General features: G+C 40.3%; 1 protein-coding gene across 1 annotated transcript in view; it reads right to left on the bottom strand.

Annotated features, from left to right (window-relative positions):
* Positions 1–19,478, bottom strand: part of crtac1b (cartilage acidic protein 1b) — a 37,017-nt gene that overhangs the window by 5,910 nt on the left and 11,629 nt on the right. Inside the window, exons 5-11 of the mRNA XM_079854420.1 lie at positions 12,346–12,502; positions 10,712–10,846; positions 10,454–10,599; positions 6,519–6,655; positions 3,417–3,499; positions 1,893–1,993; positions 666–834 (exon numbers count right to left, since the gene is read on the bottom strand). Coding sequence (XP_079710546.1) covers positions 666–834; positions 1,893–1,993; positions 3,417–3,499; positions 6,519–6,655; positions 10,454–10,599; positions 10,712–10,846; positions 12,346–12,502 — 928 coding nt within the window. The remainder of the gene's footprint in view (positions 1–665; positions 835–1,892; positions 1,994–3,416; positions 3,500–6,518; positions 6,656–10,453; positions 10,600–10,711; positions 10,847–12,345; positions 12,503–19,478) is intronic.

Here is a 19,478-nt window from a genome sequence, read left to right as displayed (position 1 = left end):
AGCATAAACTGTATTATGGATTCACTTTATAGTGTAGACATTTGACATCAATTTACAAACACTCTTACTGATAGAAACATTGATGAGAGGCCTGAACACGTACACACATATTTACGAGCCCTCGGGGTGATCCTGTGGGTGATCCTGTGACCGCTGATGGCTATCGTTTTGTTTTTCACAGCACATTCAGAACAATTCGAGCTTCCAGCTGGCAGCCTATTCCTGCCACAAATCCATCCGAGAGCTCCCAGATGAAGCCATGTGCCTCGAAGCATCTGTAACACGGCCGAGCCGTGGGGAAAAGGTCCCGGTCCGCTGCCACTGGCTGCTGCACCTGCAGGCTTCTCTCCGGGTCTCCAGTCTATGAGGATATTTAAGGAGCCGGCCTCCACGCGGAGGATAATGTTACTGAGACCTGAAGCCCCCCACTGAACATGACCTGGAGTTACATCATAATTGTTTCTCTGTAATGAGTCAGCAGAGCGAATTTTTGTTTTCCCGCTGCTCGGCGACCCTGAACATTTCCGAGACGGTGGATGTACTTATGAAATAGATATATTACAGGTCTGGTCATTTTCATAGCTGTTTCTTTCTTAATGTCATTTTCCCGCAAAGATTGTTTAGGCAGACTTTTTAGGGAAAGAGAGTGGAAAAGAAACACATACCTAGTCCAAAGTGAGCCACTGGCTCCATCTCGCACAAGTACCCTGATCCTCCGTCTATAATGCGTGTGTGAGGGCCGTTTCTCTTGGTGTAGACGATCACCTTTGCCCCACGAGCAAAAGCCCCAAACTGTGTGCGTGGAATCACACGGAGCCATTTATTAGATGAGCCCTGCAATGAGATATCAACAAGTTATAAACTCAGTGTCAGAACAACAATGTAAAAACTTTCAGATGTTAAAATGAACCAAAAATGCAAAACACTTTCAATAAACTAACAAATACTGTATCATGATGCATGCCTATTTGGACCAAATAGACCTGTGAAAAAAGTACAAATTAGATCTCTTAAAGTCCCTATGAAATCAAAATTGACAATTCTCGTTTTATGGAGTATTGCAGTATTTATTATAAATGATGTATCTGAATAAAGATGAGGGCATTTTTTTTATAAAGTAACTTCCCCTCCCTCTTGTAACAACATCTCTTCTCTGATGAAGTGTTTACTGGCGTGAGGGCGTGATAACCTGTCACTCACAGGAGATCAACTTACTATCAACAATACAATCAATTCCCAATGGATAAAAAAAATCAAGTCCTGCCCTACATTTTTCCTTATTTAAAAAGCCATGTTACTCTGACATATGAACGTCATAATAGGGAAGACAAACACAACTTTCGTTTCATGCTGACTTTAAATGTCTCTCCTCAAGATCAAAAGGAGATATTTTGTCTGAGAAATTATTCCAAGATAATAAGTCAATGATTTCAAAATGAACACAAATAGTTCCATCACATTCTTTCTAGACCATATTATCTGCTCTATGCTATCCACATTCATGTTATACTGTATCTCTATACTCTTTTATACAGTTGTCTCATTTGTACCTAAGGAATTTTAGGTGACAAAGTTGAGACAAAGTTGAGTGTTAGTGATTTCACTGATTTTCTGAATAAGAAGTCGCCCCCCTACACCCTCAAATAGTGCACTATTTCAGGGGGCAACCATTTGTAGTGGCTTCCGAAACCATAGTGAATGTTATCGAGTGCACTCATTCTATCCCACATTGCACTGCAATAATGAGTGTACAACCAATGTATGCTCAACAGCTGTCCGAACTCACTCACTCGTTTTCATTCACTCCTTCAAGTGAACTGTATTAGTAGACTAAAGTAGGGTATAGTGAATGAGGGTATAGGGGGCAATTTTGGATTCAGCCATGTTCTCACCTGAGTGACTCGATACAATGAAATGGGTTGAGCCGCACTTTCCCCGTGTGTAACCAGAAGATCCAGCTGTCCATCTCCATCAAAATCAGTCACAGCTGCTCCTGAAATTACAGATCATTCTGCTCAGAAACAGCTGTAACAAATGTTGTTTCAACATCTCAGTATTAATACTGTGGTTTTCTAATAATGATGATTCAGCTGTGAGTGGTGACTGCAAATGTCAGTAAATGACCAGGGTGCAACTCATGACTACAGTAACATAGAAGCCTGGATTTATAATGCCATCTAGTGGTAGAGGATAACCAAGATAAAGGTTTGAAGAGACACTGAACCATTCCATTACTGCACAGTTTAAGTGTTTTGTTCATCTAACACACGTAAAACTCATCATCTCTTCATTACCTGAACTGAGTGTGCCTAATTAATATACATTACTGTTCAAAAGCTTGGGGTCAGCATTTATTTGATTAAAATGCAGTAAAACACTAATATAGCGAAATATAACTTTTTTCTATTTTAATATATTTTAAAATTTAATTTATTCCTGTGATGACAAAGCTGAATTTTCAGCATCATTACTCCAGTCTTCAGTGTCACATGATTCTTCAGAAATCATTCAAATATGGTGATTTTGTGCTCAAGGAATATGTCTTATTATTTTCAATGTTGAAAACAGTTGTACTGCTTAATATTTTTGTGGAAACTGTGAGAATTATTTTATGAATAGAAAGTTCAAAAGAGCAGCATTTATTTGAAACAGAAATATTTTGTGACATTATAAATGTCTTTACTGTCACATTTATTCAATTTAAAGCATCCTTGCTGAATAAATTGCCGAATTTCTGAATGGTAGTGGCATTTTTTCACCACTCCTAACAAATGGGAATTCAAACCGTTTTTTTTTTTTTGTGTGTGTCGATGGACTAACCATTTAAGGTTAAACTACCTCAACTGAATAATAATAAACCTCAGCGTGATAAACTGTTTCTTTAGCTTGACATGGTGACTAAACTCACAATGTCCAAATGGATGTTAAGGGCACAGTTTTATGGTCCATGATGAAAAATAGACAAGCTGCAATACTTTCAGAGTATTGAACTAAAGGCTGAAGAGACTGTTTTAAGCTAATTTTAAAAATGAGTGTGAGTGTGTGTGTGTGTGTGGGGGGGGGGGGGGGGGTTGCACAGTGGATGACATTGGTTTACCAGCGAGTAGGTGGTCCTTTGATACTGTCCAAAATGCATCAAGATGGATTAGAGTTTACACAAGAAATATGATGTGGTGATGTGCAGTAAAACAACACAAATGTGAATATATTAACATTGTCTTTTTAATAAGTTTTTGACAGAACACGCTCCTCAATTTTTTATTAAGAAGTGAGTATTTTTAAACAAGCTTTGGGTAAATTACCCAGTTATTTTAAGGGGAAAATCTAAAATTTACGATTTGTAAAACTCATGGAATGGATTTACAAAATAAACAGTCTTTAATTTTGATGGAATGAAAGAGCCAAACCCTTCATACCGGTTCCACGTCCCTCCGGTTCCGCGGCCTCCCCGATGTTCAGCTCCTCGATCTGTGGATCTCCGTGTTCTCTCCGAGAAACTCTGCCATGGTAGAGATTAATTACTTACTGACTTTGCCTTTTGGCTTGAGAGAGCTCCACACAATGGAACAGTCAAAGATAAATGTACCTTGTCAGCTGCATGTTATACAACATGTCTCAAAGGAGATATTCATTTACAGGCTCATGAAATCCCGGCAATATTGATTCAGTTAAAACATTTCTGGGGCTGGTAGTTCCTACTTTGTATTTTGATGACTAATAGTGCTAACGAAGAGGGTTCTTTATACAAAAAGCTTAAGTCTTTGCTTTCTGAGAACTAAGGTCAAGATTGTTTGAGTTTGGGATTAGGAACAAATTTGAAACAATGTTCTGTTTAATGCTACATCCAGTCTTCTCATTAGAAAGCACTCTCATAAAGAGGTCGGATGTAGGGGGAATTTCCCATCAGGTAAAGTTGTGGTTGGACTGGGTTGTATTTGTGGTCTGGTGGTTGGACTTTCTGGCTTGCCCTCCCGCCTGGGCTTACCACCAAATCCCCAAAATAGAGAAAGAGTTTCCATAATTATTTCCTACCTTACAATGTAAATGTTAAAGAAATAATTCTGTTACATAATGAAAATACTGTTTTGTGAGGTCATGTTGATCTAGCAGGCAACTGTATAGATACATGAAGAAATAAATTATTCCAGAAACACAAAAGATGCCTGGGAGGTTACTTATTATTTAATTTATTTTGATTTTTTTCAAAATTAAATCTTACTGATATATTTTATGAAAAAATAAATAAATAAATAAAAGAAGAATAAGATGATTTTCTTTTTTTGACCAACAGTATTGTTACTGATAACTAAAACTCGTTTTCATTAATTGAAATTAAAGCTGAAATAAAACAGAATATAAATTAAGAGAAAATTACCAATTTTGCCCTGACAACTATTTAAAATAAAATAAATAAGTTAAAATATAATAAATAGTAAAATTAATAGAACTAGAACTGAAATAAAAATAATAAATTAAAGCTAAATAAAATAGAAAATAAAAAACAAGAACTATTAATTAAAAAAAAAAGTACAAAACAAAATCTCAAAAAGTTCAACAAATGAAAATATAACATTAAAAGCCAATTCAAAATATTAATAAATCCTCTAATCATTTATAATTAATACTAAAATAACACTGGTGATGAGATGTAACATTCCAAAAACAACAAAAACTACAGGAAACGATATTTATAGATTCCTTATTAGATTTCAGAACTATAAAGGAGGGATGTTTTTAGTGAATAACGACCAAAATGTTCTGTCTGTCCCTCAGACAAAGCTATTGAAAGACTTCTGGGGCCGTATTCACAAAGAATTTTAAGGCTAAAAGTAGGTCCTAACTGGCGAATTTAGGAGCAACTCCTAAAAATAATGGGCGTGTCACTCGTAACTTTAGGACTCCTAATTTTTTTGACTAAGAGTAATTCACGAAGCATTTTAGCCCTAAAAGTAGCACCTAAGTCTGGGACAGCTTAAAAGAAGTCGAGAGGACTCCTAACTCACTAAGACCTATTCACAAACCGCTTTTTGTGGCATTTCACGTTGCGATGTTTTAATAATAATAATAATTCGTTACATTTATATAGCGCTTTATCTGAGACCTCAAAGCGCTTTACATAGAAGGGGGGAATCTCTTCAACCACCACCGATGTGCAGCATCCACCTGGATGATGCGACGGCAGCCATATTGCGCCAGAACGCCCACCACACACCAGCTTACTGGTGGAGAGGAGACAGTGATGAAGCCAATCAGTATATGGGGATGATTAGGAGGCCATGATGGACAGAGGCCAAGGGGCAAATTTGGCCAGGATGCCGGGGTTATACCCCCACTCTTTTTCGAAGGGCATCCTGGGATTTTTAATGACCACAGAGAGTCAGGACCTCGGTTTAACGTCTCATCCGAAGGACGGTGCTCTTTTGGCAGTATAGTGTCCCCGTCACTACACTGGGGCATTAGGACCCACACAGACCACAGGGTGAGCACCCCCTGCTGGCCTCACTGACACCTCTTCCAGCAGCAACCTGGTTTTCTCAGGAGGTCTCCCATCCAGGTACTGACCAGGCTCAGCCCTGCTTAGCTTCAGTGGGCAACCAGTCTTGGGCTACAGGGTGATATGGCTGCTGGCTGATTGGCTGTTGTTTTGAAATGCGTATGCGGCGGCTACAGGAGCTTCCAATCGCGAGGGAACAATTTTGCATTGTAGGCTTAACTAGGGATGCAATAACGCCACCAACAACAACCAAAACTAGGCTACTCATTGCTAATTGTAAATTGTAAACTAATTGTAACGTTTCATTGTAAATCAAATTAAAATGTTCTTCTCTTTGCAAACGTAGGCAGAGGCATATAGTGACAGATTAATTCAATAATGTTGCAAAGATATTGCATCAATCCATATGTTTCATTAGGCTACTAGGCTACTTGTTTTGCCTTACTCTTTATTCATTTAGGCTATTTATTCAGTTATTCATCATCTTCCGTCCTTCGCACTACTTGTGTAGCGCACGCATTCTCAGACCTGTCACCTGTCACTCATCATCGTAGGGGAGGTGTTAGGAATCATTCCCGCATTACAATCATCAGCCAATCAAGGTGGTCACTTCAGTCAAGCTCGTGCGTGAGTAATGATGTCATCCATAGCAACGAAGACTCACTCTTAGTTTAGGAGTTGTCATTTTTCTTTACTAAGAGTAGATATGAAAGGCGTTGTGAATAACTTTTAAGAGAAAACTCCTAGCTAAAATCTTTTAGTGCGATTTAGGAGTACTCCTAGTGGTAAGATAAAATGCTTTGTGAATACGCCCCCTGAAGACTTAAAATATAGCACAAGTCATATGGACTACTGTTATGTATTTTTAAAGCACTTTATTGCCATTTTTGGAGCTTGACAGTACTTAATCACCATTCACTTACACTGTATAGAAACAATCTTTATGTATATTCTGCTAAACATCTCCTTATGTGTTCTTTCCTCTAAGAGCCTACGCATGCCAGTATAGTATTTTTGTACATACCTAAACAGTCTGTTGGCTGATGGTCCTCTGTAGGCAATGTTGTTGAAAAAAACCTCCAGTTCATTGTCATTATCAAAGTCAGCTACGATGACAGTGCGAACAGGAGATGGCATGGAAAACTTCTGTGTGGCAATGTCCTGTTACAGAGATTAAAAAGCACGCTGTTTATATTCTTTACACTTGGGATCAATCCACCAACTAATGGCTCACTTATAATGTGAGCCATTAGTATCATTAGTATCAGAGTATCTGTCTCTGCAGATTAAACTGGGACAATAATGTGTTTTCCCCCTTCTCTGACAGGAGAATGTCAGCTTTAATATTTGGAGAGTCAGATGTATGATATCTATGATGACATAAAGATCTAAGCTGCAGGTAAATCACAGTCTAAAAACTTAAGGGAGTGGGAGCAGAAAAAAAGTAACTGCTATCGTCGCGCTTCAATAGTGCAGCAACGAGTCATGGAAGAGTTATTGAGCATGCCGGCACTCTCTCAAGTATTAACCCCAATTTTAATTATAGGGCTCATAAAACCTGCAGGTGAAAGCCCGTGATGTGACCTTCTGCTGTCTGGTTGAAGGAGAGGTGATGGCCATCTCTGGACAGGACCCAGAAGAGGAGGTACAGCTGAGCATGAGAGGATACTGATCATCCCATGGATGGATAGATGGGCGGGTGGATGGACGGACGGACGGGTAATTATTTTCATTGAGAGATAGAACGGCCGACAGACAGACAGATAGACAGAAAGATGTTTATAACTTAAACCCTTATTATAACTAAAACATGCACTTACACTAGCTGTTGGCCTTGTTCAGCCAAAGTTTAATTACCACATGGAATAACAGAGCATCTTAATCACAATGCAATTATACATGGCAAAGGTCACAATACCCTACACTGATGCACAAATCCTTCTGTAAGCTCTCCCATGATACATTAACCCAACAACTGACCCCCATTAAACAGCTTCCTGCTGACATTTATCACTGTGCTAAAGAAGCCAATCACTGGTGCTAAGACTGGGATCAAACTAAAGCCAAGGAAGGCTTACACACACAACAGTCCAGTCAAACACAATTGTCTGAGACACTCTGGTAAAACAGAGCTCCATGACTTACTATTGCTGGAAAATAGATTCAATTTTATGTTCATTCCTTTTTGTGTGTTATTTTTTTAAGGAAAAGCTTGCTTACATAGCCTAATTAAACCATTAGTTCAAGATTAGCAGACTTCCAAATTGATTGGCCTCATAGGACAAATTTTTCTCTTAGACAAAAATAAGATTAAAGAGAGCAGATTGAAATTCTTTAAGACTTCTGCATATCAGATGGCAGTGTCAAAAGTCTCTTCGGCTCACCAAGGCTGCATTGCATAAAATAAAATTGATATTGTGAAATATATTATCCATTATACCATTAAAATAACTGTTTTATTTTGATATCTTTAAATTATATATATTTTAATGTCACTTATTGCTGAATATTCAACATTATCATTATCATTCAACACATTATTATCAATGTTGTACTTCTTAATTTTTTGTTTTTTGTGGGGATTCTTTGATGAGTAAAAGGTCTAAAACGAATAAAAGTAATAAAAAACGTCTTGGTTACTGATGTAACCCTCATTCCCTGAGGTAGGGAACAGAGATGTTATGTCGACTGACAGATGGGAAGCCCCAATCACCTTTGAGTCTTAGAAAAAAAGGCCAAAGGAATTTGAGAGTGGAATTGACATGCCAAGCTCCCGTTGAGTCATAACCTACCCAGCGCCCCATGTAAGCCCAGAATGATAGTCCTCCATGCCAACGGGATGGAAGGGACAGGGCTTACCATGGAGATGGTCGTAGCTGTTACTTTACATTGTTATTTCACAGAAAGGCTTCGGTTCACAATTCCATTTTTTCAGCCCTACTACAGTCAGACACAGAAGCAGGGCAGAGCAAAGGAAAAGACACAGATTTACTGACAGGGAAACCGTGCCGTGGAAGAATACACATATGGGATAACCCGGGGGAATCACAACACTAGCCCAGTATAGGTACTCGAGTACAGGGCCTGGCGTCGGACGACTCCGCCGCATCTGACTGCCGAAGGATGCTCAGAGGAACTCAATTCAGGATTCAATAAGTGAGGAATTTACCTGGAGAGCCAAGAAGGAGCTCATATCCTCACCCATAGAGGGGAATGGGGCTGCACTCTAAACACCAAACCAGCGTTCCCACACATTAGCTGTGTGTACTCAACACAAGGGAAGAAACAGGCTCCACATAGAGATTGTAGAATCTCGCAAAGTTAATAGGTGTCGCCAAGCCTACAGCTCTAATGGCCAGGAGAAGGCAACACACTGAGTGAAGTGAGCCCCGACTACGAGGGGGCACGGCTTGCCTTGGGATTGGTACGCCAAGGCGATGGTATCCACTTTCCAGTGGGCCAACCTATGCTTGGAGACAGCCTTTCCCATCTGCTAACCTCCAAAGCTGACCAGACAAAGAGCTGCTCAGAGCTTTTGAAACTCTGCATGTGTTCCACGTAAATGGGACACAGCAATTCCAGGGCTTGGTCGGCCTCTTCCGGGGTCAGCGTTTGCAAGTTCACTACCTGGTCCCAGAAGGGAGTGGGCCGTATCTGGGCCGGGGTCTCAGGAAGGTGTGAAAAGAAGCTGACCTGAACTCAATGCAGGATTCGCTGACTGGAAATGCTTGCAGGTCCCCCATCGTCTTGATGGAAGTGAGTGCGGTCAGGAGCACTGTCTTTAGAGACAAGATCTTAAGCTCAACTGACTCAAGTGACTTCAGTGGCTCAAAGGGAGCTCTCTGCAGACCAGAAAGGACCACAGAGAGAACTCAGGAGGGGATAAGGTACAGTCTGGAATGATTTAACCTCCTGGTGCCTCTCAGGAACCTGATGACCAGGTAGTACTTCCCTAGCGACTTACTGTCAACTGCAACATGATGTGGTGCAATGGTGGCAACATACACCATCAAGTTGGAGGGGACAGCCTCCGCGCCAACCCTTCTTCCAGGAAGGAAAGCACAGAACCGATCGGGCATCTCCGGGGTCTTCCTGATGGGAATAGCACCACTCAGTGAACAGACTCCACTTCAAAGCATAAGCACGTTTGATAGAGAGAGCTCTGACTTGAGTGTTATTGTCTACCACTGTTGGTGGTAGGCCACTCAAGTCTTCCATGTCCCGTCCAGAAGCCACAATCATGTAGATGTAAATTCTTCACCCGGAATGTAAATGTTGCGGAGTGACCTGAGCCGCTGCTGACTCCAGAGGAGGAGATGGCGGGTGAGTTGGGACATGCGACATGAGCGTACACCGCCATTTGAATCAATTTAATGCATCCTTTCTGAGTAAAAGTATTAATCTCTTTCAAAAATAATACTGACTCCAAACTTTTGAACAATATTGTATTCAAAAAATGTATAAATGAACAGACATTTATCACAACATTCAGACTTGATTCAGTCAAGCTCTCAGCAGATTATAAAACTTCCTGTGTGAGTCTCAGGAAAAAAAGAGGGTCTTCGATCTTACTGTGACTAATTACAATCACTGTGCTTTACCAGCTGAAATGAAGACCAGGTTGCTGCGCAAACAATAGAACAATGATTAGAGAATAATTGAATACTCTATTCAGACAGCAGATGTTATTATTTTATCCTCTGTATTCTGTCATAAGGATTTAATTATGCAGCTTAAAATGTAGGGATCATGTTTTGTTCTGCATTACAAAGATGAAGCCTACCATTCAGAATATATTCACATCTAATAAAAACAAAACTAGATTTGCATTTCCTGAAGGAAATACCAGTGCTTGCAGAGCAGCTAAAGAATCTCAGGCCTCGCAAGCACTGTAATAAACTTTTAGTGTCCTCCATTACAGCTAAAAGCATAAGAAAATAGAGATTTTAAAATCTGCACCTTAAACCTTTGCTTGCGATTGTTACTGAGCTGTAGAAACAGACGATGAGGCCCATTCCAGTTTCCATAGACAATGTCTGTCTTCCCATCTCGATTAAAATCGGCTAACGCTACTCCACGGCCATGCTGCATTGGGTCATCCACCCCTGCAACAACAAAAAAGCTAATATTTCATTTCATAATTGCTGTAAAAGGTTAACAAATTCACCATTCAAAACAAAATCATCAAGAAAAAGAAAAGTGACAGCTCTTGCTTACCCGCTTGTGCCGCAACTTCTGTAAAGGTACCGTCTCCGTTGTTGCGAAACAGGAAGTTAGGACTGTACTCATTGTCACAGAATATATCAGGTAGGGTCTGACTGAGGATCGGACCAACCACGACCCCCCGTCCCCCTATAACACAAAGCAGAGACGGCCATCATCACCAAAAGCACAGCAGAAATCGTTAGTGGCTTTCCAGCTCATTTCCCCGGCCCCTGCTCACTGCTGCTTTTGCTGACACAGACTCTGGCTGCCCATAATCACATTACAAGGAGTGTGAACATGTGCATTTAAAAAGCTTTCCTTCAACACATCTTGCCTGGCGATCACTATTCTACAGCTTTGACCTCTAGTTGAATTGCAGCAGCAAGTCAATTTTATTTGTATAGCACTTTTCACAATGCACAATGTTTCAAAACAGCTTTAAAGAAAATCATGCCGTAATGTCTATAAGCCCAGCTCTACCAAGCTTTTTATTTTATGCTAAATATGAGCATCACATTAACAGGTTTAATGGCTCTTACTCTCTTTTGAATAACACTGGAGCAGAACTTTAGGAGTTCTTTTATGATATACATATATATATATATATTTTTTTTTTTTTTTTTTTTTTTTTGCAAGATTTCTGGTTAAATTATTGTAACATTAGGTACTGATTAAGTACTTGTGACATTGTTGTAGATGGTTATAAAATGAAATAAAATAAAAACTACTTTTATAATAGAAATTAAATAAAATATATTGCGGTTGAAACCATACCATATTTTCTGTCATTTAAATGTGATATGTGAATAGTGTAAAATATGTAAAAAAATAAATATGTGAATAAAATAAAATGCATTTAAAAACTTAATTTACTTAACTTAATAAATTATTTTAAAACATACTACGGTTAAAACCATTCTTTTTTTTTTTTTTTTTTGTCTTTTAAACGTGACAATATGTGAATAGGCCTTGGAATAAAATGTGAAAATATGTTAATAAAATATGTAAAATATTAAATATGTGAATAAAATAAAATAAATAATGCATTTTTAATATAAATGAAATAAAATATATTTTAGTTTAAGCCATTCCATGTTTTGTCATTCAAACATGTGATAATATGTGAAGCTTGCCAAAGTTTTGACAGAATCCTCCATGCTGAGGTGAGAACATCTTAATTTTGTTGCTATAGTGACATTTCACTCTTGCTCATACAAGAGTGCCTCCCTCGAAACAGCTCTGAACAGTCGTCCAAAGCCCTGCTCTCCCCATAGAGATTAATGGAATGGTTGCTTCATTGAGTAAGTCAGAGCTGAAATACGGCTCACTTGTCCTTGTTCCTTCACATGACTTTCAGTGCAGTAAACAGCTGAGTGGGCCAAAACTCCCATCTCTTTATTCAGCGCTGCCTTCCAGGGCCCTGTTCTCTCTATTACTGGCTGCTTTAGCTGATAAACACTGTCTATAACTCAGTGATTCAAAGCTGATATGAGCACTGAGGTCTACTGTAAATCAGCCACAAGGCAAAAAACCTGGATCCTACAGCTCATGGCCTTTAAAGAGTCCTGAGTAATATATTCACTGTCTGACATCATCATACACTTACACACTCCCGCTCACGCATTCATAAATAAGCGGACATGCACCTGTGAACTTGTTGACTCCTGCCTGCTCGGCCACGTTTGACAGCGCAATGATTCCCTTGGACAGGTCACTTGAACTTTCATCCATTTCAATCAGAGCATGAGGACCTACAGTCCCGCTGGCATAATTGGCAATGTAGATGGAATAACGACCTGTTCCCTTAAAAAAAAAGGAGAAGACAAAAGCATTCAGTTGTACAGAGATAACTAATAATAGTTCCCTTTCGAGGGAACTCGAACTGCGTCGATACGACACTTTGGGGAATGCCCCCGGCGTAGCGCTTCTGAAGCATGAATGAAACTATTCCAATCCTGATTGGCGTTACGTCATGATGTAACATGTGACGGCATACACGGAAGCTACAAAGGGATGCCGGCACACAACAGAGTTAGCTTTTTGCTCTTCAACAAGCGCTCTGTGTCAAACTGTCTGTCCTATTTGGTGTTGTTTGTCCCGTAAGAACTTCAAATAAAGATTCTGTGGCTGGGATCTTGCGTTTGCTGAGGCAGTGCGTAGATTTAAGGTCTGCATTGCAATACAGAATCTAGTGGCTCGGATCTCGCGTTTGTCGAGGCAGCGCGTAGATTACGGGTCTACTTTGCAATAAAGATTCTGTGGCTGGGATCTCGCGTTTGCAGAGGCAGCACGTAGATTTAAGGTCTGCATTGCAATAGAGAATCAAGTGGCTCAGATCTCGCGTTTGCCGAGGCAGCGCAAATAAGGAAATCGGTGTGTGAGTGTGATACTGTTTGGGTGCGGGGCATGCACAGTCAGCTCCTGAGGGGGATATTATCTGACTTTGAGAAGTTAGATATTTTAATTCAGCCTACCATCCAGAACAGAAGGAGAGTGTTGCTTCTAGAGGTCCACCTCAGAGAGCTTGGGACTCTGGGCGGCGCTCTCGCCCACAGCCTCCTGAGAAGACGGCTCTAAGGATCGTCATTAAGGCCTGGAAGGCGTCAGGAAAGAGATCCTACTTCCTAAATCCGTTCCGTATGATCAGGGATACGCGCAGATGCCTTCATTCCCTGTCCATATGGAAGAAACCTTGGTTCCTGTCCCAAGGCCCAGAGTGGGGGGTGCCATGTCGCCGGAAAACCGTTTTGACAGACGCATCCCTCATTGGCTGGGGCGCGGTCATGAACGGCCGCTTTTCGAGAGGTCTGTGGCAGGACTGGCACCATTCTTGGCATATAAATTGCCTGGAAATGCTGCCGGTCTTGAAGGCTCTGAGGAGCTTCCTCCCAGACCTAAGGGGTCACCGCGTTCTGATATGGTCAGACAATGTGCCGGTGGTCTCCTATTTGATTCATCAGGGGGGTCTGAGATCGCACCCTCTATCCAGATTGGCGCACCAGATCCTCCTGTGGTCCCAGGGGAAACTGTTATCTCTCAGAGCAATGCACATCTCATGGGACCAGAATCAGAGAGCAGAAATCCTGTTGAGGCAGGGGCTGAGGCCCGGGAATGGAGACTTCACACTGAGGTGGTGAAGTCGATATGCGAGAGGTTCGGCCCAGTGGAAGTGGATTTGTTCACATCTCGAGGGACGTCCCACTGTCCACTGTGGTTTTCTCTCACCCATCCGGCACCACTGGGGTTTGGATGCCATGGTACAGATAGTACATTTAAAGATGTGGCCAAGGCTACGCCTGTACGCTTTTCCCCTGATCGCTCTGCTCCCAGGAGTTCTGGAGAGGGTCCGTTGAGATGGGACCAGCCTTGGTAGATCCCTCTGGGGAGGGACCTGCTTCCGCAGGCCGGGCGCTCAATATTCACCCTCGACCAGACCTGTGGAAACTTTGGGCCTGGCCCCTGAGGGGGCTCAATATCTAGAGGCTGGCCTGTCGGCTGGAGTGGTTGAGACCAGTTCCAGAGCTCCTTACTCCTTAGGAGATTGTACGCCCTAAAGTGGAATGTGTTTCCACTTGGTGTAGAGAGCGTGAGGTGGACCCAGTTAACTGAAGGGTTGGCTTCAGTGCTGGAGCTCCTCCAGGATCGCTTCTCGGCTGGTCACTCAAGGTGTACGTGGCTGCCATTACGGCTTTCCATGCTCCTCTGGGTGATGGGCCTCTGGGGAGACATCAGCTGGTCGCACGTTTCCTCTGTGGGGCTTGGAGGATGAGACCTGCAGCTCGTACCAGAGTTCCCACATGGGACCTGGCAGTGGTTCTCGAAGGACTGGTCGAGGCCCCCTTCGAACCTCTGGAGTCGGCTGAGGCCAAGAATATTTCCCTCAAGGTAGCTTTTTTATAAGCCATTACTTCTCTAAGGAGAGTAGGAGATCTTCAGGCACTCTCTATATCTTTTCATCCTCCATCTCACGTGACGGCGGATGAAGAAAGAGATTTATGTCCAGAAGTCTTCTTCATGGTGGAAGTCAGACCAGTTGCTGGTGTGCTTCGGGTCACCCAAGAAGGGGCTTCCCGCATCCAAACAGACCATCAGTAACTGGATCGTTCAGGCTATCTCTATGGCCTATCAGGTGTGCAGCTTGCCTTCACCTTTGGCCATGAGGGCTCATTCATCGAGAGGCATGGCGTCCTCTAGAGCACTCCTTTCAGGGGCCCCGATCCAAGAAGTGTGCGGTCCAGCAGGATGGGCCACCACTCATATTTTTATCAGATTCTAAAAACATAGTGGGTACTCGTTCCCCAAAGTGTCATATCGATGCAGATCGAGTTCCCTCGAAAGGGAACGTCTCGGGTTACGACTGTAACCCTTGTTCCCTGCGAAGGGAACAAGACACTGCGTCCCTTCACCAGGCCTTCCTCTGCCTGGGAGCGACATGCTTCATCACAAAAGCTAACTCTGTTGTGTGTGGCGTACCTTTGTAGCTTCCGTGTATGCCGCCACATGTTAAATCATGACGTAACGCCAATAAGGATTAGAATAGTTTCATTCATGCTTCAGACACGCTACGCTGGGGGCATTCCCCAAAGTATCGTATCGACGCAGTGTCTCATTCCCTTCTCAGGGAACAAGCGTTACAGTCGTAACCCAAGACGATTTCATGAAAAATACAGTACATTAAACTTTTTGAAAATTTCTCACAATTCTACATTATGCTAACACAATATACAAATGTTTCTGGGGTGACTTCTGACACTGTGAACTTAACTATTTCCCTGCCATTGATGGACATTTCCATCATGACTCATGTGTGAGAAAACGCTTCCCCACCATTGAAGGAATCTTTCCGTGTTTTCATTGTTATATGGTAGGGGGTACTATTATGCATCTTCTGAAAGAGAAGATTTTTTGATTTAACATTGAAAGTAGAAAAATGAGAAAACAGTTCCTTTTTCGCTTTTTTTATTTTTTCCAGAAAAACAAGAATTCTGCTTGATTTTTCGTTTTTCGTTCTGATGTAGAAAAATTAATTAACAGCTTGAACATTCACGTGGGCGGGAATGAAATGCCCCTTTCCTCTGATTTGTCAGCCAAAGATCAAACTGTTCCATCATCAGTTCTTTCTCAGTTCCGCTGACCAGGGGCCGTATTCACAAAGCATTTTATCTTACCACTAGGAGTACTCCTAAATCGCACTAAAAGATTTTAGCTAGGAGTTTTCTCTTAAAAGTTATTCACAACACCTTTCAGACCTACTCTTAGTAAAGAAAAATGACAACTCCTAAACTAAGAGTGAGTCTTCGTTGCTATGGATGACGTCATTACTCATGCACGAGCTTGACTGAAGTGACCACCTTGATTGGCTGATGATTGTAACGTGGGAATGATTCCAAACACCTCCCCTACGATGATGAGTGACAGGTGACAGGTCTGAGAATGCGTGCACTACACAAGTAGTGCGAAGGACGGAAGATGATTAATAACTGAATAAATAGCCTAAATGAATAAAGAGTAAGGCAAAACAAATAGCCTAGTAGCCTAATGAAACATATGGATTGATGCAATATCTTTGCAACATTATTGAATTAATCTGTCACTATATGCCTCTGCCTACGTTTGCAAAGAGAAGAACATTTTAATTTGATTCACAATGAAACATTACAATTAGTTTACATGCAATGAGTAGCCTAGTTTTGGTTGTTGTTGGTGGCGTTATTGCATCCCTAGTTATGCCTACAATGCAAAATTGTTCCCTCGCGATTGGAAGCTCCTGTACCGCCGCATGCGCATTTCAAAACATCGCAACGTGAAATGCCACAAAAAGCGGTTTGTGAATAGGTCTTAGTGAGTTAGGAGTCCTCTCGACTTCTTTTAAGCTGTCCCAGGCTTAGGTGCTACTTTTAGGGCTAAAATGCTTTGTGAATTACTCTTAGTCAAAAAAAATTAGGAGTCCTAAAGTTACGAGTGACACGCCCATTATTTTTAGGAGTTGCTCCTAAATTCGCCAGTTAGGAGCTACTTTTAGCCTTAAAATTCTTTGTGAATACGGCCCCTGAACATTAGTCATCCGCTGCTGCAGTTGTGCGGATTCTTAACGTGTTTATTGCAACTACATTTCATCTTTTTCTCATCAAACAACCAGACTAACGAATGGCTAACGACGAATGGCTAATGTCTAACGAATGGCTCGACACAACCCGTACCAGGGATCTTCGGCTTATCATTTGTTCAGTCGTTTTTTGATTTAACATTGAAAGTAGAAAAATGAGAAAACAGTTCCTTTTTCGTTTTTTCAATTTTTCCAAAAAACCCCAGAAAAAAAGAATTCTGCTTGATTTTTTGTTTTTCGTTGTGAGGTAGAAAATCAAGCAGAATTCTTGTTTTTCTGGGGGTTTTTGGAAACTCAATTTACTCCATCAATGTTTCGATCATCATTCTGAATCCGATCCAGATGTAGTCTTTTTCTCAGCTTTTGCTCAAAATGTTCTTCTTTTTATGAAACTTACCCACATTCAAGTGTTGATAAAAAAGAATGCATAAAGCCAGAATAAAACAGGTTTTTTGGGGTTTTTTTTTTTTTTAAAGCATCTCTTTTTTTTTCTATTGCTATATTGCATGTTCAGATATTCATACAACAAAGTATTCTGGGGGCCATGACATTTTTGTGAAAATGGCGGTGGCTCCAACTTTTTAAAATAAACGATGGCGAGGAAAGAGTTAATGGGTTAGTTCACCCAAAAATGAAAAAAAATAATAATAATTCATTAATTGTGAACCATTTGATTCATATGAATTAGTTTTACAATCTCTTTATGAACTTTTTGAAGCAAAAAAGTGGTAGTTGCATAGAATGTCAATGAAGGGACAGAAATCTCTCAGATTGAATTCAAAATGTCTTCATTTGTGTTTCAAAGATGAACTTAAGTTTTATGGGTTTGGAACGACATGAGGGTGAGTATTTAATGATACGTTTTTCATTTTCAGGTGAACTAACCCTTTAATAAACTTGATATTAACTTTAACTAACCCTTTTCACACTCTCAATATATAATCATGTCCAACAGTGAATATACATGCATCACAGTATATTTTTTTTATTTTTCTCTGAATGTCATAAACATTTCCACAACAGTGCCATTTCCACCACTTCTCAAATGTTGTATTCAATAGTGATTCATTCTGCACTGCAATGGTGAAAGTGACTTTTAATTAAATCAAATCTGATATAATTAATTAAATGATGGATAAATATATATACAGTGCTATGCATAAGTTTAGACACCCATGCTAAAGTTGACTAAAAAGAGATTGGCATGGAGTACTTTCCATAAGATCATCTCTCAATGCAAATCAAACCAGCTATTAGGCTAACTGAAATAAAACCATGCCAATCTCTAGGTATGGTGAAGGCTATGTGATGATGTGGGGCTATTTTAATTCCAAAGGCCAAGGGAACTTTATCAGGATGCATAGTATCCTGGATCCATGAAGTAACTGGCCTATAAAAATAAAAATCTGCCTGCCTCTATGGGAATTTAAAAAAGGGGTGTCCAAACTTATGCACCCTGTATTTTAAGGAAGAACATTTATTTATTTACGATACACTATTCATTCACAAAGAAAATTGGTGTCCTTAAAGGTTGGATTTTTCCTAATTTTTTTAATTAAGGCATTAAGTTCAATTTCCAAAAGATGATTTTTTATTCCTCTTTTTAGTCAACTTTAGCATGGGTGTCTAAACTTATGCATAGCACTGTATATATATATATATATATATATATATATATATATATATATATATATATATATATATATATATATATATATATATATATATATATCAGCTTATATATCATGAAAATATTAATTAATACATGAACATAAATCATTTCAGTATTTACAGTAAACAAAAATGTTATACAATATATCATCATTTAATTAATTAAAAACATATATATAAAAATGTATTACATAAAACTTATATATATAAAATTATATAAAACATTATATATATATATATATATATATATATATATATATATATATATATATATATATATATATATATATATATACACTCACCTAAAGGATTATTAGGAACACCTGTTCAATTTCTCATTAATGCAATTATCTAATCAACCAATCACATGGCAGTTGCTTCAATGCATTTAGGGGTGTGGTCCTGGTCAAGACAATCTCCTGAACTCCAAACTGAATGTCAGAATGGGAAAGAAAGGTGATTTAAGCAATTTTGAGCGTGGCATGGTTGTTGGTGCCAGACGGGCCGGTCTGAGTATTTCACAATATGCTCAGTTACTGGGATGGTGACTGTGGTGTGGGGGATGTTTTCTTGGCACACTTTAGGCCCCTTAGTGCCAATTGGGCATCGTTTAAATGCCACGGCCTACCTGAGCATTGTTTCTGACCATGTCCATCCCTTTATGACCACCATGTACCCATCCTCTGATGGCTACTTCCAGCAGGATAATGCACCATGTCACAAAGCTCGAATCATTTTAAATTGGTTTCTTGAACATGACAATGAGTTCACTGTACTAAAATGGCCCCCACAGTCACCAGATCTCAACCCAATAGAGCATCTTTGGGATGTGGTGGAACGGGAGCTTCGTGCCCTGGATGTGCATCCCACAAATCTCCATCAACTGCAAGATGCTATCCTATCAATATGGGCCAACATTTCTAAAGAATGCTTTCAGCACCTTGTTGAATCAATGCCACGTGGAATTAAGGCAGTTCTGAAGGCTAAAGGGGGTCAAACACA

Source organism: Squalius cephalus (assembly GCF_949319135.1).
Source record: "Squalius cephalus genome assembly, chromosome: 21".
Classification (NCBI taxonomy): Eukaryota; Metazoa; Chordata; class Actinopteri; order Cypriniformes; family Leuciscidae; genus Squalius; species Squalius cephalus.
This window is presented reverse-complemented; position numbering and strand designations above follow the sequence as displayed.